This window comes from Mesoplodon densirostris, chromosome 5, assembly GCF_025265405.1.
Source record: "Mesoplodon densirostris isolate mMesDen1 chromosome 5, mMesDen1 primary haplotype, whole genome shotgun sequence".
NCBI lineage: Eukaryota > Metazoa > Chordata > Mammalia > Artiodactyla > Ziphiidae > Mesoplodon > Mesoplodon densirostris.
The window spans coordinates 11,209,402-11,235,899 of record NC_082665.1 but is presented as its reverse complement, the minus strand read 5'-3'; the positions used below and the strand labels follow the sequence as shown (position 1 = coordinate 11,235,899).

Sequence of the window (26,498 nt, the reverse complement as noted above, 5' to 3'; positions counted from 1 at the left end):
TAGCCTTGTGATCTCAGGCAAGTTATCAAACTTTATTGTGTAGTTTTCCATTATTCCCACTTTCTTAATGAAGAGACTCCAGAAGATAAATTTTCTTATGTGTAAGCTACCAGAATCCAAGACTGAATCAAACCTGGGATATAGTACTTGCTTAGAAATTTTTGTATTAGTGAACATGAACCATACTGCATAATAACTTGCGTGCTAATTAAGCAAGGTCTAGCTTCTGCATCCGTGAAACGTAGAATGTGTGTGTGAGGGAGCCCATGAAGGAACGCCACTGCTTGGAACGGCCTCTCTGTCAGACAGATGTGCAGCGTTTATTCATCAGCTACTGGCCTTTCCCAGGCTGAGTGCAGTGGGATTCCTCAAGAACTAAACTGTTTGCAACTGGGCTTTATGTTCATCTCTCTCATCTGACCTTGTATAACTAGTACTTAGGTTTAATGTGTTTTTTAAGTGAGAAGGTTGGGAAAAGTGAAGAACAGGGAAAAATCTAAAGAAAAGAATTACTTTAGATAGGCTAAGTGTCAAGGTGATTTGAGGCAGGTGGAGGGAAAACTTAGTATTTTAATCTTCAGTAAATGTTTGATTGCTAATTGCCAATTGCTAAATCTTTAGGGATGACCAGTAAAATCAACACATGGAGCAGATAGATCATAGCCTAATTAATTTCTGCTGCTACGTGATGTCTTCAGTTAGTATTTTACTTTTAATTTTTGATGGAGCAATGTATTATAAAACTACATCTTTCCTTTTAATTGTTGATTTTGAGAGATTTTTTTCCACTCCTATTGGTACAGATTTTTTTCTTATAAAGGAATTAAAATACAACAGTATTATTTTATTTTTTAAACATCATAGCATATGTTGCTGGAATGTATATGTTTCATTAACATTAACATGTTAACATTCATTAACACGCTTGATTGATTTTTAAATAATTGTCTTGTAAGCCAGGGGTACCTCTGATCCAAGTCAAAAACAAGACCATTTACAAGAGAATGCACATTTTGTATTGATGTATACTTAACTGTCAGTTTTTTAAGTTCAACTTTGTTTCAGACTTAATTTATGACTTTTTTCTACCTGATTATTTTACTCTGAAGCTGCATAATGAAATATTGGGTGATGTAGGGTATTGGGTGCTGTATGAAGCGGGGTTGAGAAATATGTGTGTGTGTGAGTGTATAATAGTGGATGAAGAAACAAGAATGTGACCAAGAAGATCGAATAGTAATGCTGCTAACTTTGAAGTCATTTTCATTGTGTTTGGAGATGGCAATGTGAAGTGTAAATATATTCATGAGTTAATGAAAGCTGTTTAACAAAATTGCCTAAGAAATAGAAAGGTTATATGTTGAATTCTTTTGACTACGGTGTTTTAAAAACTGGGTAAGTATGAATCAGCCTTATTTTGTCATAGTTTGGAGTGTTGTAATTCAAGACTGAAAAGGGTTAGGTGGGCCCGTGGTAAAATGGTAGAGCTGCTAGGGGTGGGGGGAAGGTAGGGGTGTGTGTGTGTGTGTCTGTATGTGTGTGTGTGTGCACGCACACGTGCTGGTGGTGCTGGTGCTTACCACTACAGTCTATTATTGCCATGGGGAGTGTGGGCCAGGTTTTGCCAGCTTGTCCTTTTCTATCCTATTCTTAGCTGGAAATCCAGATTTTACAGGAAGTCTGATTTTTAAGGTGTCGCGACTAAAAATATTTAAGCACCATGGACCTAAGGAAATGTATCTGTTGGTCAGGTATGGCTACCATCTTGTAATTTCTGCTTTAGATGATGGGCTTTAGATGTTCTTTAAAGACATCCTTAATTGCCTTTAGAACTCTTAGCATTTAGGTTACAAAAATTGCTGCTCACACATTGACAGAACCCCTCTTGTTAATTGGTCATTGATTTACAGTAGGACTAATACTTAGTAAATGGCAAACATGTTCATGTCTTAAAAGTAGTATCAGTTTCTAGTTCTGGACTCATGGATTATGTATGCCCATTTAGGCTAAGTGTACATACAGACTTCAGAGAGTTGCACAAAGACTGAGGTATTGACTTAGTGTGAACTGTCAGAAATTGGTATTCATAGTCCACTTTTTCCTTAGGTGTCTGGGTGATTGCTTATTTTAAGCATACCTTAGTACAGTTTGGTTTACACCCACTGTACTAAAGTCTTACAGGTTTGAAATACTGCTTCCTGGAAAAGACTGCTTTATCTAGAAAATGACATTTTTTTGCTCAGGATATATCTGTGAAATTCATATTAGCTTATATGACACATGATCCTTGGAATATAGTATTACTATGAAAAAAATTAGGTGCTCTTCTAGTCAGAGGATAGAACAAGAGGATGATACAATATTATAATTTTTGTCCAGGCTTCATGTTTCCATGGAATGGAAGCCAAGTCATTACCTTGACTGACTTGCCCTTTTTGTCTTTGTTACTTCCCCACTCCCACTCCAGATACATAACAGCAAATTGCAAATAAACTCAGGTCCAGTTTGTTCCTCCCTACCTCTCAAGTCCAGGATACACTTGATTTGTTCCCATCCCTCTCCCTCATCATTTTTATTATGATTACAGTGCCCTAGTTAAGGGAATCCTTACCCACTTTGGGAACGTTTCAGTAGAGGCTGATGTGGATGAGAGCTTAAAAATGGAATTGCAAGTGAAGGTAGGGACCTAAAACCTCGACCTGGAGCTCTCAGTGCTCATAAAGTGGCATTTCCCTGCTTCTGTCCTAGCATCAGGAATTCCCGGTTTTGGATTCCCTGGCGGTCCAGTGGTTAGGACTCCGTGCTTTCACTGCTGAGGGCGAGGGTTCGATCCCTGGTCGGGGAACTAAGTAAGATCCCACAAGCCATGTGGCGTGGCCAAAAAAAAAAAAAAAATTCCTGGTTTTGTCTTTGTTTAGACTTCAGTGTCTCCTTGACACCTACCTTGCCTATTATAATGCTTTAATTTTGTCAGGTGTAGAAACCCAAGTGCAGCTATAACAGCCAGGTTGCCGTGGATGTACTTCAGTATGACAACACATTGACTGTGTGGTGGTCAGGTCATAGCTGAGCTTGGATTTCAGGCGCTGGGAAGGTCCTCGTGTGGGAACCCATGTGTAGTCTTTGCTTATATTAGAAGGATGGAAGACCAAAGTCCCAGATACCCGTCCTGTTTTCAGTTGTTCAGGTGTCCTGTGTGCAAATTATGAATATAAGACATTGTTCAGTACTGGTTTTGATTCGGATTCAAGGTGAGTTTCTGCTGCTGAATAAAAAGCGAAATTTTGGGGTAAGATCTTTGCCAGGCGTTTGTTGCAGGGAAGGTGTACTTAAGTGTCCTTTTAAAAAAATTGCTTCAACCATTATTAAGTAAATATATGACCCAGTAGTAGGTTGTTTTGATTGTCATTCTTTTGTGCTGGTATACTGCTTGCCTTCTGTTTTGTTGGCAGTTATATGAGAAAGCAGTTTTGTGAAGTATACTACCTTGAAAACCTTAGACACCGAGTTTCCATCAGGGATGATCTTTAGTCCAGCAGACTCTAGTAGCATGATTGGTCTCAGGAATGCCATTCTTATGTATAGACTGAGGGCCAGGAGTTTGTGCAAATTCAGTTTAAGGAGATTAAAGTGAAGAAAAGAAATTCCTTCTAATATCATTTCTTTTATTAAATATTTCATCTGATTAGGATGAAATAATTGGAAGCTACTTATAATTTCAAGATCTCCTACCTTCTGACATCCAAGGAAAGCACTTCTGATCTTATTTATCTGGATTTTTATACCAGCCTACTAGTTCTACCTTTGAAATGTAAGAGAAAAATCCAGCTGCATTTGTAATCTACAAAACCATGCCTCAGTTTTATGTTCACTTCTTAGGTTCAGTTCAGGGCATAATTTCTTCCAGTCCTTCCAAATTCTGTTAAAGTTATCCTGTTTATGGTCCTATTGTTTACTTCTTGAAAATCCTGTATTCCCCAAACCTTGGAGAAGATTAGAAGGTTTTAAAATTTTCTAACCAAAAGTATCTGCCTGAGGAAACATCCCAATTTCAGGATCTTCTATTTTATGACTTGGCCTCCTGGGAGAATTAGAATCTGGTCTACTAGGAAGACTCTTGTGTTTACATTTTCTGGCCTCAGTCTCATGGAAAAATGAGAAACTTCTTGGCCTCTGTTCTTCTAGGAACATAAAATTGGAACCAAGTAGGATGAGAACAGAAAACCTGACGGTACACCACCAAGTTGACCTGGTTGGATGTCCGAGATCTGTCTATATTATGGTTTGTAATACCTAATTCTTAGTGGCTGGTTTAAGCAGGGGTGTGTGTGTGTGTGTGACATATGTGTGTGTGTGTGTGACATATGTGTGTGTGTGTGTATTCCCTCCACCCTTTGAATATTCAGCCATCTTAAGGGTTAGATAGTGTGATCTCCATTTTACACATGAAAAACCTGAAGCAGAAAGGTACCCGGGACCACACAGCTCAATAAGGGACCAAGTCAGGATCCTAAAGGCAGTCTCAAACTAGAAGCTATACTTCTGATCACTGCATCTGTAGAAAACAGTGTACACTGTACTGGTATTAGAGCTATAAAGTCCCTTTAGACTGAAGGATGCCTGTTTTGAGTGCCGAGTAGGTGCCAGCACTACCAAGTGTTTGGGGACTAGAGTGGTAAACTGTAGGACAAAGTTCCAGCTTTCATGGGGCTTACATTCTAATGAGGGAGACAAACGAGCAAATGCTGTGAAGAGAAACAGCAGGATAAGGGGACAAACGTGGCCTTAGATTTTCGTTAGTGCTCAGGCAAGGCTGAGACCAGTGAGGGAGTGAGCCATGGCCGTTAACTGGGGGCAGAAGAGCAGGGATGAGTGCAGAGGTCTTGGAGTGGTTGTCTTAACATGGCATTCCGTTCAGCAGGCTTTTATTTTATAGGTGGTCCTCAAGCCTTTCCTGAAAGAATTGACAGCATGTGACAGTTTAATGCTTACTTTTTTTCCACAGGACTTCTATCTAGTAATCTATCTTGATGAAGTTGGCTTGAGGTACATGTTTTTCCCATTTTATAGAAGTGAGAATTAAGATGTGGACTCGAGCATACGTAAAGGTGACTCGTTTAACGAATCTCCGTATTGTACCCATCACCCAGTTTCAGCAGTTATCACCATTTACCACTCTTGCTTTATCTCCACCGCCCCTTCCCGTTATTTATTTATTTTTTTTGCTGGAGTATTTTATATTTTCTTAACTTTATCTTAAAATTTTAAACCTTTAGAAGAGTTACCAGTATAAGAACCATTCAGTTAAAACCTGTATGCTTTTCACCTAGATCACTAATTTGCCATACTGGCTCTTTTTTTTTATCATTTGAGAAGAGTTGCAGGCATTGTTGACATGCCTTTCTTAGGAATAAGGACTTTCTTCCTAACCATAGCATGACCATTACACTCAGATTTGACATCAATACAATACAATTATAGAATGTTCAATTTGTGTTCTAATTTACCGTGTTATTCCAGTGTTATCCTCTAGTTCTTCAGTCCGTTATTCAGTCAAGGCTCATATATTTGGTTGTTGTTTAGTCTTTTTGATCTAGAGCAGTTCTCAAGCCTTTGTCATTAAGGACAGTGTCACTTTGAAGAGTCCAGGCCCTCTGGTCTGGAGAATCCCTCAATTTGAATTTGTCTGGCTGCTTTCTCTTGATTAGAGAGAGGTTAAACATTGTCGGCAGGGATGTTACAAAGGGTTGTCAGTTTGTCCCACTGTTGGGGATGTCAAACGATTATTTGGTTTAGGTGATATCCACCAGATTGCTCCATTATAAATGTACCTTTTTTCCTTTAGTAATTATTAAGTGATTTATGGAGCGACAAACTTGGTTGAGACTCAATATTCTTTTCTCCAGCAGTCTTCCACTGGATTTAGCATTTATTGATGATTCAGAATCAGTTATTGCTGGAGTACTTTAAAGCAAATGCAGATATAAAATTTCTCCTGTAAATATTTATCATGTATCTAAAAGGTAAGAGCTTAAAAAACAAAAACAAAAAACCACAGTGCCTTTATGCCACCTCACTACAATTCCTTAACATGTAATATCCATATTCAAATGCCCTGAATTGTCTCAGTTGTTTCTCTGCAGTTGATTTGCTTGACTCTGAATCCAAGCATCCACAGGTTGTATTTACTTGATGTTTTTGCAAGTGTTCCTGGGTATAGCATTCATGTCTGCCTTTAGAGATAAGATTAATTCTTGATGGGTGTAGATGTTGACAGCTTCATGCATCCATTCTGTAGTTCCCATCAAACTTTCTTTCACCTCAGGGTTCTAGCATCCATTGTAATCATTGCCTAGGGACCTTATTTCATTAGGGATTACGAAAGGTGATTCTCAGATTGCATCATTCCTTCTGTATTGATGAGCAGATTTTTTTCTGACCTGTGTTTATTTCTACTTTTTTATGTATACCTTCCTGGGGAGAGTTGTAAAAGGATACATTCTGCATCTTTACTTTACAGAGGATGGTTCTGGACTTCCTTAGTAATCCTGTAATGTGTCCTCAATTTTCTCATATGTAAATTTGGGGGTAATTATGCCTACCTATTGGGGATTTTGTGAGGATTAAATGGTCCGGTACATGTAGCTTAAAAATGGTGCCTGGCACTCACGTTGGGGTAAGCGCTAGTTATTAAAGTAACTTTTTCATTTAATTCTTCAAGTGTAATGGAGAGGCAGAGATGGGAGAGGTGCTTCATGCGTTGACATCAGCAGGATGCTTGAATTTGTATAGAGCGAGCTGAGGGAAGTGCTGCTTGCCCACACCAGGCTGTCCTTTTTGACTGCATGGAAACAACCATAATACACGAAGCATATGTCACTGCACACTGTGAACTGGATATTGACAATTGAAGAGGTAAAATCTGGAACACATTCTGAAATGGAGTTAGTACAATGAAGGGAAGTAGGTAGGTAGGTAGGATGAGGTGGTGGCTCCAGGTACAGGTTTTTACTATGTCATGGCCCTTTGGGATTTTTATCTGAACAAAGGGCAGCATGCTTGCCTAGTCTGATTTGTCTTGTTGTCATTCTACACTCAACTAGAGCTGTTTGAGATTGCAAATCACTTTGGTAGGGGAGGAAATGCTTTACTTCTTCTTGGCCTTTTAATCTGCCTTCTCTTTCTGCTTTTAAAAAACCCCACTGTTGATAATTATGTAGAGTGTTGGAAGTTTAACACTCTTTTTTTTTTTTGCGGTACACGGGCCTCTCACTATTGTGGCCTTTCCCGTTGCGGAGCACAGGCTCCGGACGCACAGGCTCAGCGGCCATGGCTCACGGGCCCAGCCGCTCCGCGGCATGTGGGATCCTCCCAGACCGGGGCACGAACCCGTGTCCCCTGCATCGGCAGGCGGACTCTCAACCACTGTACCACCAGGGAAGCCCAGTTTAACACTCTTGATCAGGTGTTTAGTCATTAATATTTGATTCATTTATTTAAACACTTGAGCACCTGCCGTGTGCAAGATAGTGTTCTAGACACAGACCACATCAGTGAGCATCAGAGACTAGAGTCTCTGCCCTCGTGGAATTCACATTTTAGTAGTGAGGTGACGGTAAGTATGAGGAGGTTGTATAGTATGTTAGAAGGTCTTGAGTCCTGTGGGAAAAAATAAAGCAGGGTAAGGAGAGATTGAGACGGTTAGGAAGTTACTTTTGAGCAAAGACAATGAGAGGAGAGCAAGTCTTGTGAAAATCTGGGGGTGCAGAGTGTGTCCTGCATAGGGAACAGCCAGTGTCAAGGTCCCGAGGCATGTCTGGTACATTTTGCGTTGTGAGTGAAGAGGTGACTGCTTGCTGTGTTCATGCCCTGTAGTGGGCCAAGGACCAGAGCTTGGAGACAGGTTAAGAGGCTAGGGCAGTTAACCGGATGAGATGGAATGGTGATTTGGATCAGGGTGCTAGTGGTTGAGATTCTGAGTGGTCTGATTCTGGATATATTTTTTGAGAGAAAGCTAACAGATTTTGCTAATGGATTGATTATGAGTGGGTTGAGAAAGTGAGCAAGCCTTCAGAGATGACTGATAATTTTGGGCTTGAGCAATAGTAAGGATGGAGTCACCATTTTCTGAGGTGAGGAAGATTGAGGGTGGAACAGCTTTAAGGGGGTGAGCCAAATTATTCATACTCCCAAGGGAAAAGATAGGTGGTTACAGACACTTCATTCAGTAAGGACGGTGGTCCCTAGATTTTGCTATGAGAACTCATATCTATAGATCATATAGCCCGTTCTTTTAACCTAATGTCTTAAGGATGTAAGAGTTAGCAGATGAAGGAAGGCTGAGATTCATATAGCCTGTGCTAACAAGGTCAGATGTAGAACAGACTTTGAGACTTAATTTTTTAATTCTAACACTGAAAAAGAGAATGGAGGCAGAAGCCTTGGACTTGGAGAGTGAGAGGCTGGTTGAGCCTTGATCTTCTAGCCGAATTTCCTGCTCTGTGTGTTTTTACTTACCTAAGAAGCCTGTGCCTGGGACTACTTTTTGTTTTGAATCTCTTCGTTTTCTTCATACATATATTCATCACAAATGACCATACATAAATACTTCAGTTGGATTTTATCCTGTACACTCTTTGCAGTCTCTTTCGTTGACATTTGTTGTATATACATCTCAGTTGTTTTCTCTGCAAACTCAAAATTTTTAAACATGGGTGATATTGAGTGATCTGTTATTAATATTGTTTGTTTCTATTAATAAATGTCCTTTTCATTAAAGATAGTATTGCATAGTGATTAAGGGAAGAAGCAATTTAAACCTAGATGGGAGTGCAAATCCAGATGTAAACACAAACAGCTGTATCCTGGGGTGTTATACTACCTCATTGGTTTCAGTTTTCTTGTGTGTAAAATGATCCTAATAATTGTATTTATCCCATAATTGTTGTGAGCATTAAAGTAATGCATACAGCGCTCTAGGCACAGTACCTACAAGGTGTTAGGACTGAGTGCCAGGTATCTATTTTTTATCTCTGTTATTTATAACTCATTTATGATAACTAGTTGTTTGCAAGCAGCTAGTGCTGAGCCTCTTGAATTCTTCCCATTAAAAGTTAACACAAAATGCTTAGTCATTGGAATTACATGATACGGTATCATAGGCGCTTCTACTCTGTTACTTTACACTTTCATTTCTCTAAAAATATATAGGTTATTGGAGTTTGCTCCATACACATGTTCTGGTATCATCCACATAAGGATTGAAACCAGTGGTAGTTTCGAATTTACCCCCATATCCAAAAGATCTTCATTGCTGAGACTTTCGAAAAATAAAACCAAAAAGACCCCTGGTGAGCCACACTTCTACATTTGTAGAAGCAAATTAAAATGACTATCTCGGGGGATGTGTGTTTATGGATGAAATGATAAATCTGGTGATTTATGAACTTTTCTAGGTGAATAAGATTTTATTTGAAGAAATGGATTACTTACATGGGAAACCATCCCTCCTAACCCCCCACCCCCAATAATTTGCTAAAAGTAGGGCCATTCTGGTTGGTAGAGGGTTGCTGGAGGGGGGTTTAAATCCCTGTTCACTCTACCTCACCTCCCACCCCTGTGATGGGACACCCCCACGTCCCATCTAGGAACCCTCAGAATACAGTTTGAATGCCATTTTGAGTTCATTCACGGGTTTCATACATTTCTTACATACTTCCAAAAACTTGAATAGCAGGATTGTAGGTATAGTAGAAAAGTTTTGCCAAAGAAATTTAAGGGCAAGCTCCTTAAATGTTTTAGGGACTATTATATGATTACATGTCTTCAGCTCCACTTGTAATTTAAAATTGGCTGGAATTCATATCTGTTGTGTTAGAAACACTCATTTTCCTTTTGGTGTCACTGATAAACTGCTATCATAGCCAAGTTCTACATTTTTAAAGTTAAGCAAGGGTTGAGGAAGGCCCTGTTATGAGTATGTATATACCAAGCGCCAGTAACCTATTCTACTAGAGGAGTTTGCTTTGCTGGACTTTGAATCAAGATAACAAAAGTGAAAATGTGTCTGAAAAGTCCATAAGTAGAATTTTATATAAATTTAGTGAGTTTTTTTGTATTTAACTTGAATGAAGTGATGTAGATAGGAGCTCATAGTTGAGGTGGTTGGGAGCCTGTTTAAAATGTTTGTGAGAGAACTGCATATTTAATACATTATTTAGTTCTTTTTATCTATAAACTTTTATGAGGCTCCTAAAACACCTGGGGTATCGTTGACAGTAATTTGAAAGGCACCGATGTCACCACTTCCAGTCTATGCAAGTTGTAGACAGTGAAGTGACGTTTACTGAGCACCTGCCTGTTGCACTGGGCAACACACTTTCTAGGTGTTACTTATTCCTTATTAAACCATTAGGAGCTGCGTGGTGCTTTCATTTTACAGATGAGCCAGTTGAGGCTCATAGAGATTGTTATTTGCCTAAGATCCTGCAGTTAGGAAGTGACAGAGCTTGGACCCCCAGCCCTCCAAAGCTCGTCTGCTTGCTTGACCATGCCACCTACACATGTAAGTTTTCAGATGTGTCGGTGTATTCTGTACCCCTTAAATTACTAGTTAGTAAAGGGAATATTTTCCATTGGATCAGAAAATGAGCAGGACTTGGCAAGCCTACTGTTGACAGTAGTGGGCTCTGCCGACTCAGATTGTCCTTTTGAATGTGAGGTTTTTAAATCGACCCCAAAGCTAAAAAGGTTGTGGTTGGGTCACTTTGAGGGTCACTTTGTTCTACTCTTTGGTAGTTCACGAGCCTCACTGAGTTTATTATGACTTGCAGCCGTGATGGCTTGAAGGTTTGTTTTTCTTGTTCTCTGTTTGGTTTTCATGGCAGATGACTTTCTTTTAAGAGTGACCATACATCCTGGATTTTACAGAATGTCCCAGAATAGCTTCCTAGTTTGGAAGATAAACTATATGTTCTCCCTAGATAATAGAAGAGAGATGTTAGATTTGGTCATAACTAATTATGTTTTGATTATATTACCTGAAGGGGTTTAATAGCTGATTTAAATTTGGTCTTACCTATTTTACTCTTTCTAGTTCAAACACAGCAACTATTTGTGTACACTTGTTTATTTGGATTAATTCTTTAACTGTAATTTAATTCATCCAAGTAAATGAAATAGTACTTTCATGTACCAAGATTTTGTTTTAATTTTGTGTGGAACTATCAACAAAACACTGCTTTCTGAGACAGAAGCCCCCTCCTGTTGGGGAGAGTCTCTCTGTTTCACAACACCCTTGTGTTTGATTGACATCAGCTAAATTTCTTACATTGGCCATCATAACTAGGAGACCATTTCTTTATACATTCTACGTGTATTACTCTCATTATAGAAATAATCGTTTTCTTAAAAATGCACTACCAAGGAGCCAACCCACATACTTATCATTACTATACCTACTTTATTACTTGTCCCACATTTCTCACTTACAGGATTTATCTGAACCGTGAACCAGTTTAGTCCTAGAAATATAAAAACATAAATTAAAAAATTGCATTTTAGCTGGAGAAAAAATTTTTCCATGTATATTCTTTCTAACAATAAAGGAACTCTGGATAGTGTTCGTTATATTTTTGTTGTAGAAATGTTTACTTCTTTAAAAGAGTGAGAAAAAATATGCAAAACTTGTATATTTTATTTGGAACCATTTTTTAAGGATTGCACAGTTTATCTCCTAAAAGGCTGTGACAGTCTCTCTTAATGACTAGAATGTGAAATTTGGCTGCATTGTATTATAGTATTTTATATCTTTCTGTAAACTAATTTGATCTGTTTTTGTTTTTGTTTCCTTTTCCAGTCTTTACTAGGTGCTGGTCTCTGGATGTTTTTTGTTTAAATTGGAAAAATCTTAAAATCTGTCCACAGACTGATATGGTATCCAGTGAGATGGGGACTGTTGGCAGTGGCTTTTGAAGGATCTGAGGGGGCAGAAAGAGTTGAGAACTCGGCCTTGAGCTAGTGTTTGGCGTCATCCTGCTTCCTCTCCTGTGGGCCCAACATCTTTTCTCTCTAGCTTACCTGCCAGCTGTTCTAGGGAAGTTAGGGGTTAGACCAGTCTAAGCATTCATCAGGGAGCAGAATATGGCTTAGATATCTTACTTGCATCATATTTGACAATGGGAAACAGTGTTGTTTATTTTAGCAGTGCTTCCTAGTGCTCGGAGAAGGAAGGGCTTGTTTTGTTTCTGAGCGTTCTGTTTTTTGAACAAATAGGTTGCTGCAGCAGCCACTACAACACATACCCCCTTCCACCTTCCCTCCAAACAAAAAAATAAAAACACTCTGGGTGTTTGTCCCTTCTTGAGGAGACAGATAGTCAAGTATTGCCGTTGAGAAGAGAGACACTTGAAATGGCCCTTCTGACCAGTGAGCTAGGCTTATCTGTGTGTAAGTTGGAACAAAATGGCAAGGGTATGGCTTGGATGTTGGATGGCAGTGGGAGCTCTGTTGGAGGCAGGGATCTCCTAATTGCCAACTACAGTTTTCTTTGTAATTGAGGACCTAACCCTTATACTGAAATGTTACAGGTACCCTTTTAAATAATTAATATTTATTAGTCACCTGATTAGATTTTATTAAAAATGTAGGTAATTCTTCCTAAATAATGTCCAAGTATTTTTTTTAATAACTTGAACATTTTGGGGGTCAGAGAAAGTAGTCATAGAAATACAAGCAGCTTCAGGTTTGGGCAAGTATGAAGTGATACAAATACCAACTTTTAGTGTATTTTATGTTTTTGTGTGTGGCAGTTTTACTCATGCCAGTCATTATTGACACTGGCTTTTAGGAGGAAGGATTTTAGTCAGTTTTTTTTTTGGTGTAATTGTTGTAGTGCTTTATGCTTAAAAAGGCATAAAGATGAGTTTAAGACATTTCTACTCGGCAGCATTATTAATTAGACCTAATAACCTAATTCGGTAGCGTGTTTATCTTTAAGCGTTATTTCCAGCTCTTTTCCTTACCAGTAAGAGGTGTGTTGTTAAGTGTTTAGTACTGTGATCCGTTTGGAAAAGAGGTGGCTTTTAGTATCATTTATAGGACTTAATGATTTTTAAAGGAAAATATCTAGATTCATCAAAAAGCATCTGCTTTGTCAAGCATAAAAAAACATTTCACTCTGAGGTTGCCTTATCTCAAGAGGAGAAATCACTTTAGGAGTTAACATGTGGAAGGCATTAGGTTGAATAACAAAATGTTTTTCATATTGGTCTTTCAGCTCCAATTATAATAACTTTGAAGATTCAGAATTTGTCTCTTTTTCCAGGAGAAAACCCGTCATATTCATAAACTCAATTTTAGGTAAATTTAAATGTCTGTTTTTCAATGATTTTCTTAATCCAGGACTGAAAAAATCTGATTGACTTATTGAAGATAATTTATTATCTAATGGTTTATAGATGTCTGTTTTGTTTAGGTTTGGAAGATATAATAATAATGATGTTATTTTTCAGTCTTCCAGAAAAATTTTCTCTTTCTTCCTCCTCTCCTTGCTCTGTATACCCTTCAACAAGAAAGCATTAAAAGGAAAAATTATTCAGCAAAATCAAACCTTGAGTCAGTGCCTTTATCATCTCAGAGGTTCTCTTGGAAATAATGCCTGATGAAATGGAAGGGAAGGAAATTTCTTTAACATTAAAAAAATCTTTTTTTCAATGTCTCCCTTCTAGCTAGCAGAGTAAAATTTTAGGGTTGTTTATAAGTTGTATGTTCCTAGTTTTTTTTGTGTGGAACATCTTGTTTCCCCTTAGGGCAGGAGTCATGTCACAATTTCTAGGTTAATGTATGATGACTAGCACAGATGTACATTTGTAGTAGGAATTTAGGAAAATTTTGTAACAGTAGTCTGCACAGACTAAGCAGTACTTGGTATTGTGTTTGGGGGTAGATGATAATACTTAGTAAATACCTGTTCTGTCCAGGACCCTAACTGGCTATAAAATACATTACTCTTAGGATTCACAGTATTTGAAGATTCATTTTGGTGCCCTTATTTATTATGAATAATTAGTGTCATCCCCCCGCCCCCAAGGTGCTTTAAGACCTTGGTGCCTTTCCAATCTGAGACGACCACACTAAGACAAGAAAGGGCAGTGTCATGGTGGGCAGTTCTTAGTTGCCAGAGAAGTTAAGCCACTTAGTTAGGAGGTCAATGAATTTTTGTTCTTAGTTCAAAATGATAAATATTCTCCCTGACTTTAAGTATCAGATGTAATAAATAGTATGGATCGCTCTTTCCTGTGGAACTAAAGTACATATATTTTAAAAGTTTTTTTTCTTTTTATAATGTCTTGTTGCGCCGTTTTGCTAGACTGAAAGTTTCCTCATCGCTTGGTGAGCCCCTCCTCTAATTCAATCTTTGTCTTTTGTCTTTGCTGCCTTGCAGGGTTGGTACAGTAGGCTTCACTAGACTTAGCTGCAACTCAGAATTTCTCCTCCAGCACCTGAGTAAATGCTGATGGTCTTGTGGAGAGTGGATTAAGAGTACGAGCTAAGTTCTCAATCCCAATTAAGAAGCGGAGGAAAATTTAAACTGTCTCCTTCAAAGTTTATCACAACCGCCACCATCAAGACAGCAAACCAAAGGACAAAGACTTTGACCTGCTGTGTTGCTCTGTGTAGTCCAGTTCACGTATGGTTTACAGACTTGGCTGGGGTTACTAATGAGTAAATAAAAAGTTGGACACTTCTGTCATTGGACACTTTTATTCACAAAGTTACCAAAATGAGGGCTGTACTGGAGACAGCAGACATTGCCATAGTGGCCCTGTATTTTATCCTGGTCATGGGCATTGGTTTTTTTGCCATGTGGAAATCTAATAGAAGCACTGTAAGTGGATACTTCCTGGCGGGGCGCTCTATGACCTGGGTAGCAATTGGTGCCTCTCTGTTTGTGAGCAATATTGGGAGTGAGCACTTCATTGGGCTGGCAGGATCTGGAGCTGCAAGTGGATTTGCAGTGGGCGCATGGGAATTCAATGCCTTACTGCTTTTGCAACTTCTGGGATGGGTTTTCATCCCGATTTACATCCGGTCAGGGGTATACACCATGCCTGAATACTTGTCCAAGCGATTTGGTGGCCATAGGATTCAGGTCTATTTTGCAGCGTTGTCTCTGATTCTCTATATCTTCACCAAGCTCTCAGTGGATCTGTATTCGGGTGCCCTCTTTATCCAGGAGTCTTTGGGTTGGAACCTTTATGTGTCTGTCATCCTGCTCATTGGCATGACTGCTTTGCTGACTGTCACCGGAGGCCTTGTTGCAGTGATCTACACAGACACTCTGCAGGCTCTGCTCATGATCGTTGGGGCGCTCACACTCATGATTATTAGCATGATGGAGATTGGCGGGTTTGAGGAAGTTAAGAGAAGGTACATGTTGGCCTCACCCAATGTCACTTCCATCTTGTTGACATACAACCTTTCCAACACAAATTCTTGTAATGTCCACCCTAAGAAAGATGCACTGAAAATGTTGCGGAATCCAACAGATGAAGATGTTCCTTGGCCTGGATTCATTCTTGGGCAGACCCCAGCTTCGGTGTGGTACTGGTGTGCTGACCAAGTCATCGTGCAGAGGGTCCTAGCGGCTAAAAACATTGCTCATGCCAAAGGCTCTACTCTGATGGCTGGCTTCTTGAAGCTTCTGCCAATGTTTATCATAGTTGTTCCAGGAATGATTTCCAGGATACTGTTTGCTGATGATATAGCTTGCATCAACCCAGAGCACTGCATGCAAGTGTGTGGAAGCAGAGCTGGGTGCTCTAATATTGCTTACCCACGCCTGGTGATGAAGCTGGTTCCTGTGGGCCTCCGGGGCTTAATGATGGCAGTGATGATTGCAGCTCTGATGAGTGACTTGGACTCTATCTTTAACAGTGCCAGTACCATATTCACCCTCGATGTGTACAAACTCATCCGCAAGAGCGCAAGCTCCCGGGAGCTAATGATTGTGGGGAGGATATTTGTGGCCTTTATGGTAGTGATCAGCATTGCATGGGTGCCCATCATCGTGGAGATGCAAGGAGGCCAGATGTACCTTTACATTCAGGAGGTAGCAGATTACCTGACGCCCCCAGTTGCAGCCCTGTTCCTTCTGGCGATTTTCTGGAAGCGCTGCAATGAACAAGGGGCTTTCTATGGTGGAATGGCTGGCTTTGTTCTTGGAGCAGTCCGTTTGACACTGGCCTTTGCCTACCGTGCCCCAGAATGTGACCAACCTGATAACAGGCCAGGCTTCATCAAAGACATCCATTACATGTACGTGGCCACAGCGTTGTTTTGGGTCACAGGACTCATTACTGTAATTGTTAGCCTTCTCACGCCACCTCCTACGAAGGAACAGATTCGTACCACCACCTTTTGGTCTAAGAAGAGCCTGGTGGTAAAGGAGAGCTGCTCCCCAAAAGAAGAACCGTACAAAATGCAAGAGAAGAGCATCCTGAGATGCAGTGAGAATAGTGAGGCCATCAACCACGTCATTCCCAATGGGAAATCTGAAGATAGCATTAAGGGCCTGCAGCCTGAAGATATTAATCTGTTGGTGACCTGCAGAGAGGAGGGCAACCCAGTGGCTTCTTTAGGTCATTCAGAGGCAGAAACACCTGTAGATGCTTATTCCAATGGGCAAGCAGCTCTCATGGGTGAGAAAGAGAGAAAGAAAGAAACAGAGGATGGAGGCCGGTACTGGAAGTTCATAGATTGGTTCTGTGGCTTTAAAAGTAAGAGCCTCAGCAAGAGGAGTCTCAGAGACCTGATGGAGGAGGAGGCTGTTTGTTTACAAATGTTGGAAGAAACTCCACAAGTAAAACTAATACTAAATATTGGACTTTTTGCTGTGTGTTCACTTGGAATTTTCATGTTTGTTTATTTCTCCTTATGAACTTTTAAGGATATGATGAGACACTAACTTAAGAAAATACTGGTCTTTGAAAAAAAAACAAAAAAACAAAAAACAAAACACTTATGTAACTGTTGCATCTCTCAGGCATTGTTTACGCTGTAGGTTTTAGCCAAATTTTACTTAGCAGAAAAATCATCTATTTGCAAGGCTTTATTTTCCCAGAGATGGATGAAAGTAAAATTTCAATCTAAATGAAGTAAAACTTGTTTAACAGACTGAATTGTGCAAATGTGGTTTAAAATTTTCCATACCAAAGTAAGGAGAGACCAATTATTCTCATAGAGCACTTAGAGCAGAATATATCCTAAGATATCACGAGTAAGGTATACTGTCTGCACTGCCAAATCTTGGTAGGCCTTCTTACCCTCAAGTAGAAGACTTGCTCATTTTAAAGTTTTTTCTCTCTGTAATCCCTACTTCCATTTTAAAAAACTGAATTTATAGACATTGTATAATCAATTATGTACTAAAAATCGCTAACATGTGCTTGTTTCAGGGCAAGTTCGTTTGCCAGGTTTGTTTTGTTAGCATGAGCCTATGGATTCTGAATGCTGAAAGAAAGGAAGAAGAATGTTTTCCTATAGCTATTCTTGTACCACCAGTATATGGAATGTTGGGGAAAAAGTTTATTCCAGTTGTTTTTTTCTTTTTTTCCTACTTTGAAGTTTAAGTGAACCGTACTCAAATGACCACCAAGTCTGTCTTTATAAAGTTGTACGTCATGATTGTATTGTAAATGATTATGGGGGAGAAAATGAAGTAAACATTGCTGATGATCCCCAGATTTACTGACCAAATTAAGATCATTTATATAGTTTGGAAATTAACATCCCCTAAGCAGCATTTGATCGACAAAGCTGAACAAGTGATAGTCTAATACTAAATATTGGACTTTTTGCCGTGTGTTCACTTGGAATTTTCATGTTCTCATACTTCATTAATTCTCTAGCTTTGTTCTTGTCATTTGGTAACATTCTTTATTAGCCAGGTACCTTCCCAAGTGGATCCATTTGGAAGATATGTCCGGAAATTTGAAGAAGAATTAGCCCTGCCTTTGTGCTGGGTTGCCCTACTTGATTAGATCATGAGATATTGCAGTTGAGTTTTTAGAGTGAAAATTTAATTCTCAGATCATATTGTATCCTTGATAAGTCTTTTTTCCCCGATTTACTTTTTTTTCAGAAGACTTGCCATGTGTACACAGCCTCTACATTTTTGTTTAAAAAGTTGACAGTGACTTAGAGTGTGATGATATTTCGATGCAAACTGAGCATCAGTAACAGAAAACTCAAGAGTGCATGCTTTGCCATTGGTGGATTGTCAGTATAGTTTTTCTGTAGAATGGATAGCATGTTCAAGAGGTGCCATGAACAAGAACTTCTACGGGTTTTGTAGTGTGTCTTGTAGAGGAGATTACAGGACTTCCATTAATTGTAGGACCCTCTATCTTGACATGGCTTTGTACCCAGTTACAGCCTTCCTGGAAGAGAATCCATTTTTCACAGGGTGATTCCCTTCATGAGGACAGGGTACAAAAGACGTTTGAGAAGAGCTCTACAGATTAGGTAGTTCTTTGTGTGTCCTGTCCTTTTTCCTCCATGACAGATGAAGGAAACTAATTGTGTATCTACTTTGACTTTTCTGTCATCTCTGATATTTTTTAAATTGCATGATTTTATTAACCTTTATTCTTCAGGGGAAAATTATTACTTTTTTAGATATTTTTGTAGATTTTGAATCAAAACTCTGTCCTAATGACTTTAAATTTTTTTGTATTTATAAACTAGTTTCATTATGATGGATTTGATTAGTTCAAAGTTGATTTTAGAAATTGTCAGGTAGCATAATGTCTTCCCATCTCCAGGGGGCTTTCTGAAGGACTGAGTCTGTAGATGAAAAAATAATTCATGTATGAATAGTATGATTTCTGAGAGCTTATTAGAGTGCCTTGTGGAATTTTGTTCTCAATTTCATTCTTAAGGTTTATGAGCTGGGGGCCAAATAAAAATAAGGACCATCCTTTTCTTGTGTGGAGGCTGAGGCTGTGACATGTCCAAGGTTACAAAGTCTGTTGGGAAGAACAGAAAACCAGGTGTCCAAATCTGGATTCATGGTTAGTCCTCTTGTTTTTTCAAAGGAACTGTTCTTCCTTTGAGACAGCCTTTTGATATTTGGGGAAATAGTAGGATCTTAGATTTTTCAAATTGACATTAAGTTGTAGGAACTAAAATTTTTCTTTGACTCTGAACACCTTGCTCTGTAACTCAGCAGTGAGGATTGACATATTGGCTGAGCAGCCTTCTTACCCCTTCTATTAAAAGCATAAATGAATAGGTGGTATTTAAGTGGATTCTTCCCCCCTTTATTTAATGTTGACTCCTAATAGTTTGGGATATTAGCATCCCCCTACCTTCTCTCTGCTGTTGTCTTAGTATGATACATAAAATACATCATCTTGTGTCTATTCATGTGTATATAGCAGTAGGTCAAGTTTAGAGTACTAATGTTTGTAAATAAGGAATTATTATTAGCATATCCATTAGGGTTGTTTACTCTTGCCAGTATAAACATTTTATTTAGACTGAAGTCCCTGAAGCTTGCCCTTCTTATTGCTTCCCAGTAATAGATAATGTGCTTGAGTAAGTATGTGAATTCCTGATTGCAACTTCATTTCAGGGGACCATTCTTCAGTCTGTATTTCATTAGAATGATTGTTCATGGAATGATACATGGTCTGTCTTAAAGCTAGCAACATAGTCATACTTTACACTAACTAAATGGGTTCTAAATGATGACATTGATACCTAGACATTAACATGTATATGTTTTCATATTGGCTCAAGCTGAGGTTCAGAATTGGCTAAGAGTGATTGACTACAGTAGTTAGCTATGAGTCAGAATGAAGCGAGGACACTGGTGTTCAAAGGTGGAGAAAAACGTTGTCTTATCTGCTGTTAATGGTATCCCCAGTTCTTAGATTTTTGTCCTCTCAGGCAATCTTAGTCTCCAGATCTGATGAGAAGAGCTTATGACCCTGACATGCAGAATGATTATTGGTTCCTTTGTGGTACCTCTAATTTCCCTGTTCATCTAAGAATATTTTGTCCTCCCACCCAAGACAGTAAGCGGCTTTTGAAACAGCTGAGCCAGTCTTTTTCCCCAGCCTTTCTTTCCTGGTGAGGTTATCACTCTTATCTTTTGGTTAGAGAACCATCAAGCAGTAGCAATGGTGCTGTGTCCTTTGGCCTAAATCCAGCAGATCTGATCTCCCAAGTCTTCTTTTTCACTTGGCTCAAAGGATCCATTGTCTGTTTGCACAAAGAGGCTGGCCTGGGTCACAAAGCCCTAGCTCTTGGGGATGGCAAGTCAAGTAATTAGTGGGGGCCCATCACTTCCTGAAACTTCACATTTTAAGAATTGAGTGGGAAGGTTGTTACTCAGTTCTCTAGCCTGAGGCTAAGTGGGCGCTTGAAAGTCTTGTCCAGGGTGATTAGAACCTTTAAGTCTCTGCATTTCTCAGTCCATTGCTGTCTTCCCTATATTGGGTGTATGGGTCTTCCCCCTCTCTTTAGATATCATTCAATGTAGCTATGGGTTATTCTCATTCTTTACCACCCTATAGAGCTGCTATATTATTAGCTATTAAAAGGTTAGACCCATCAATGTTCCTACTTGGCAGTATTCGGCTTACTTGCTTTTCTTATACTTTACTCCCATGTGTCATTTTCATCTGAGGTATGATGGCTGAATATGACCACATGGGTATCTAGTAGTGACACCTCAGCATTTCCTGAGTTTGGGTTGAGAGATGTATAAAGACCATTGTTTTTAAATTACATGAGTATAGAGACGTGCCAGGACAAAAATTTTCTTAAGAAGTCAGAAACACTATTAAGTGAGATGCTGAGAAGTACCTGGGTGATGCAGACTTGACAAAAAATAGCTTAAAATGTGTTAGATGTAGAATCATATTCATTGAACTCTAGAACTTGAGGTATCTTTGCTATCAGCTAGTTTAAACCCCTCCGCATATAGATTAGGGTACAGTGACTAAGATCAAGCTTGTTAAACCCTGGTTTGATGTTAAATATCGTAAAGTATGAGTTTATTAACGTATTTGAGGTTAAAATGACTGATATTTCCTAATGATACTAGTAGAAAAAATGCTTTTAGGTTTCAGTATTCATAAGATTTATCATTAGCCAGGTGTTAAATTGTTTAAGTCATTTTAATGTTGACATTAGCCTGAGCAGACTTTTACAAATGGGATATATTCCTATTTGTGTGTATGCCTACCTACCATTCAGAGAGACTGGTTTCCCCCTTTGTCTTCCCTCACATTGCTTTAATTATTCACCTATTCTTTCAACACTTGACAGATTCCTATTTTGATCTTTTGTCAGCTTAATTCACTTTCTTTCAGGCTTATTGTCATGGTGTGCAGAAGTGCTGCTTTGCCCGATATTTGAAGGTCTGGATCCAAATAGTGATTCACTAAATATAGTTGTGTTTAAATATACTCAATTTCTATTAGCTTAAGCTGTTCTCAAGAATTATTTTCTTAGACTTCGTGTTCACTAATAATAAAAGCCCTTAGTAATTCATCAGTATTTTATTCTCGAAACTCATTTTTCAAAAATTAGGAGGCAGGAATAGTTAAATTCACACCAGTCCCTTTGAAATGATGGTATCACAATGTGGAGAGGAATGGAGTTTGTTTTGATGCCGAAAAGCCTTGTTCTTGCAGTAATTAAAGGTAAAAAGTTGGAACTAGTCAGTTGGCATATAGAGAAGCCCTTTTGTACTAGTTAGGTATGAAGCTGGATTACATAAGAAGTAATCTTTTGATCACTACATTTGGTTTTCTTGGTTGACTTAACTCAGGCCCGCAAACCCTGTTTCCTCCATTAAGCTAACTTCTCTTAATTTGGTATGCTTTTTGTCAAACTCTCACCTCTGTTGGAAGAGTAGATACTCAACTACTTTGACTCCACAACAGAATTTAGCTAAGGTTCAAAATAATTGATGGGCTTTGCCAGCACTGAGTCCCACACCATTATTCACGTTGTCATATAAATGTTTTTATTTAAACTTCTCTCTCCAGGGCTGGGAATAAGGCTTTAAACTACTGATTCACCTTTAAAGGAATGTTAAGAGAATTGATATAATTTGTTTCCATCTCAAATCCTTTATAAAAGATAGGATTTAGCTTATTGTTTTGGGTTAAGCACCCCATTTATCTGATAACTAACAGGCTTAATTAACCATTGGCATATAGTCTTTTACTCAGAAGTAAACAAAAAAGGTTTGATGTATCTGTGTCATTACTCATCTCGTGCACTTTACTTTTTCGGGGAGGACCATAATCTGAGACTTGACTTAAACCAATAACCTTAATTTATGTAATGACTTTTAAAAGTTTGATTTGGTTACCTGGATGTATAGCGTGTTTGAAGAGAGGGATGCTAGAATAAATAAGTCAAGACAAAGCACAGTGGTCTCAGATTCTTGTTAGTGTAGGAGCAGTGCTTTGCTCTCCTCAGAGAAGCACTGTATTATAATTGTTGCCCAGGATAATGGAGCCCCCCACCCCAGTTCAAGACAGTTTACAGTAAGTGAACTCTGTCATTGAGGGAAATACATTTTCCAGTGATTTCGGCAACAGCACAAGTTGACAGTAGATAACCACACCTATGTTGGAGACTTATATTGGAAATTCACCTTGTACCCTAGTGCTGCTGGATAAAGGAGTGTTTACTTTTTTTATTGCCTCTGGACAAACTACTCTGGATAACTTTCCAATATATCAGTGTAGCCTATACCTCTATAAGTGGAACGTTCCTTAATAACCCACTTTTTTGTTACACTAGTTGGAAACTGAAATTAAGCTCATTGCTATCTATATTATTGAAACCCCCAATTGGCAAAGGCCATTCTGTAGGGTATTCCGTAATATAATCATCTTCTGAAATTTATGTTTTGATTAGTGCCTTCTGGTTGCCAATATTGAATCTGCTAGTTCACACCTTTCCCTTTCTTGATAGATAACTCTTATTTGTTACAATTCCTCTTTTAAAATATTGTTATAGCTAGTGAAGGGAATACATTTATATTTACATACTTTATATGTAGCCTCTGTTTAAGTTCAAGGAACCAGGTAAGTCTGGTTTGTGTTGCAGCTTAAATGTTATTTATTCATCTGTATTTGTTTCTTTTATATCCTTAATTAAAAATTTAAGGTTACTTATTCTGTGAGTATATTTTAACTTTATCATTTTCCAGTGTAGGTTGGATAGGCATATCTGAGAACATATATGTGACAACAGTTTCACATTCCATGATAAGGAAAAAGCTGAAAGTAAGTGTCCATAGAAAGCACAAAACCATGTTCCCTCATATTTGTAACTCCACAAGACTAAAAATGTAGAAAGCACAAGACTAACAGTATTCTCATTATCCCACAAGTGCCAGGCATAAAAAGCCCACCTTGGGTTTGTCTCGAGTTGTCAGGATGAGGACCGTGGTATTGAAAGCCCTAGACAGTGAGGTACCTAAGATAGGGGTCCTAAATCATAAGGGATTCAGCGTTCTAATCTGAGTGCGTTTGTACTGCTTTGGTGGAGGAGAGAATACCAATGTCAAGAATGCTGCAATTGTATTGGGGGTTACTAGCTAAAATGGGGTCTGTGGGCTCTTTCCTACAATCTGGAACTTGAGAAACAGGGACAGACTTCTAGGTTTTTGGTGGGTGGAACATTTTGACAAACTTCTGCTTTAAGCTGTAGAGCCATTGGATTTTTTTTTTTAATCATAAATCTTTAGGAAATTTTACCTCCCGTCATTAGTACCCTGAAAACATGGAGAACTCTCACATTTTAATAGGGCAAATACTAATCTTTAATCTTTGCGTAAATTTAATCTGAACTTAATGAAGTTATTTTTTCATATGCTTCACTGCACTTCATTTTAATAGAGCAGAATTTGATCCAAGTGTTACGAGCATCAAACTAACTGAGACAGATCTGCCAAATGAACTGCTTTGCTTTTCACAATGGTTGTAAGAGTCTAAAGGATTCTTTTGCCTGTCTCATTACCCGCTTCAAGACTAGATTAGATGAAATCTGTGAATATGCATGCAAAAGAAGAAAGTAATGTGTTTTCTTGAACTCGACATTATCCTTATTTTACTCCTCACTGTCTACACCTGAATAGTCCCTGTTTGTAAACAATGAATAAATACATTTGTGTCTTGGATTTTGCCTGTATGTCAAAAGATGGAAGGAAGGACTCTCAGGATGGAGAGAAGTGACTAGCTTTGTTCCCACTCTCCTCTATTTTGTATGTTTATCTTCTTAGGGATAATCGTCTTTAATACTATATGGAATGAAGATTAAAGCTGGGATAGACTAATGGAACATGTTTTAGAAGAATTAACCTGAGCACTTTGAGGGAGAGACTTACCCCCTCTAGCCAAAAGTTGCCAGGTTGTGGACCTACAGCATTTTTTAAGAATGTAAAACCTCAGACTTTGGTGGGGTTACTGGAGAGGGGTACCAGAAATGCAGGAGAAAGGAGAGGTTTGAGGAACATCTTTGGCTTAGCAATATGTGATAAGGCAAAGCAGTAATAACCCGTTAGTCCTGTGTAGAATGTGTTCTGTACCTTTAAATTTTGTTTTTAAATTTAAAATAGTTTTTAAGAACTTAAAGGATGCTTTTGAAGATTCCTTTGGCAGAATATCTTTCATCTGTAATTCCATGGAAAATTGCTTTAATTAGTCTAGGTGAAAGTAGTCCTAGCGGTGTAAATATGTATAAATAGAATTTTCTGATTTCACTGTGAGATCTCTAACTTTTGAGTGGCAAACAGATCAACAAGTCTTTTGCTCATGGACTTTTCTGTGGGGTTGTTAAAACGCAAAAGCTTTATTTTTTAAATAATATTACATTAGTGTCAGATGATGGTATGGAATCTGTTGCCCTGCTTTCCCCCACCAATATTGCTTCAGTTTATAGATTGCCAACAGAGTTCCAAAATAAAGCGAGGATTTACCCATTCTTTGCTTGGACATCCCATCTTCTGTTGCCTGGACCTATGTTGGCAATCACATATGAACTATGTTATGCTTCTCAGTGCTTCTTCTTCTCCTTTTTTTTTTTTGATAAGGTGGATATCAAAAATAGTTGCTGTGCAAAAGTTAGTAGTCTTCTTCAAGAAGAAAACCAATTCCTTTTCTAATATCCTGTGAAATTGCTTCATTCATTCCTTTATTTTTAAGCCAAATGTCAGCAGAGTACTGCTGCTTTTATCTAGTAATTTTGATATGTAAGTATTAATGCATTTTTAAAAGATGTCTGCATTGAAAAATGTTTTCCCAGTGTCCTGCCTCTTAAGCTTTGTTCAAATGTTCTGTGAGAGACCAGTCTGTGCACTGGGGTTGTGTATTGTATACATGGATTGTTTTGTCAGTTATGCATTGTAGACCAAATGTGATTTTAAATGAAGTTGTTGGGTTATTGGTGAGTTTTTTGAATTGTAAACTGATTTCCAGGGTACCTTCATTGTCCACAGCATTTTTTTTTTTAAGGCTTGACTGATCAGGTCCATCTCACTGTACAATGTTTTAGTTGCAAGCAGAAAGTAGAATTTGATATAAACCAGGTTACTTCCATATTGAAAGGAATACAATTAAAATTGTAGATTTAGGATTGTTAACCATACATGACAATTCTAACTTGACTTATTCTAACCTATTGTATACAATCTTATTTTTTAAATTGTAGACATGTATGATCTTGGTTTAATGTGTTTTTAAAAGTGTTAACTGTTTAAAAATGAAAAAAATGAAGCAAATCTGCTAAAGAGCTGTCAGTTTTCATTACTGACTCTGTAAAATACACTGTTCTTTGTGTACTCTGTGTTATTTTGCCAGCTGCTGCATTAGCCTTTAAAAGTATTTGGAAACTTAAGATGAACTGCATTTCTTGCAAAGTATATTCCTTTCTGTGGTATTTTGTCCTGTAACTGAAGTATAGTAATTATTTTATGGAAATGTTAGCACTTCTGTACCAACTTTGAATAAAATGAAAAATTTACACTTCTGTGACTAAGTATTTTCCATATGAACACGTCTACCCTCAAAAGGTTGTATCTCAGTTCCTTTTCTCTTGGCTCATGAAGAGTTCCAGTGGGTTTCCCCCACCAGTTATTGCCATTCTTTACCTTGGTAAACATGGACTTGCAAATACTGACTGAGAATTGAGTTGTATATATAAAACATTGAATAAATAAAAATATTCTTAGTTTTTTCATTTCTAATTTTGAGATAATTCCAAATTATAGGAAAGTTGCAAGAATAGGTTGAAGAACCCAGGAATCATTTTCATCCAGATTCATAGTAGTTAACATTTTGCCACAGTTGCTTTGTCATTCTCTCATCAGACACTTTCCTGAACGGTTTGAAAACATAAGTCGCAGACATCATTCCCCTTTACCTTCTAAGTACTTAGGGATATATTTCTTAAGACAAGGATAATCA

At 38.3% G+C, this 26,498-nt stretch overlaps 2 protein-coding genes across 6 annotated transcripts in view; both read left to right on the top strand.

Moving 5' to 3' along the window:
* Window positions 1–26,063, top strand: part of SLC5A3 (solute carrier family 5 member 3) — a 33,721-nt gene extending 7,658 nt beyond the window's left edge. For 2 of the 4 annotated variants that reach the window (XM_060098523.1, XM_060098525.1), the window contains exon 2: window positions 14,444–26,063. In XM_060098523.1, coding sequence (XP_059954506.1) covers window positions 14,783–16,939 — 2,157 coding nt within the window. In that variant the 5' untranslated portion in view covers window positions 14,444–14,782 and the 3' untranslated portion in view covers window positions 16,940–26,063. Of the gene's footprint in view, window positions 1–6,738; window positions 6,916–13,276; window positions 13,360–14,443 lie in introns of those variants that run through there. The other 2 variants (XM_060098524.1, XM_060098526.1) reach the window with 2 other exon arrangements.
* Window positions 1–26,498, top strand: part of MRPS6 (mitochondrial ribosomal protein S6) — a 65,851-nt gene that overhangs the window by 8,077 nt on the left and 31,276 nt on the right. The window lies entirely within an intron of this gene.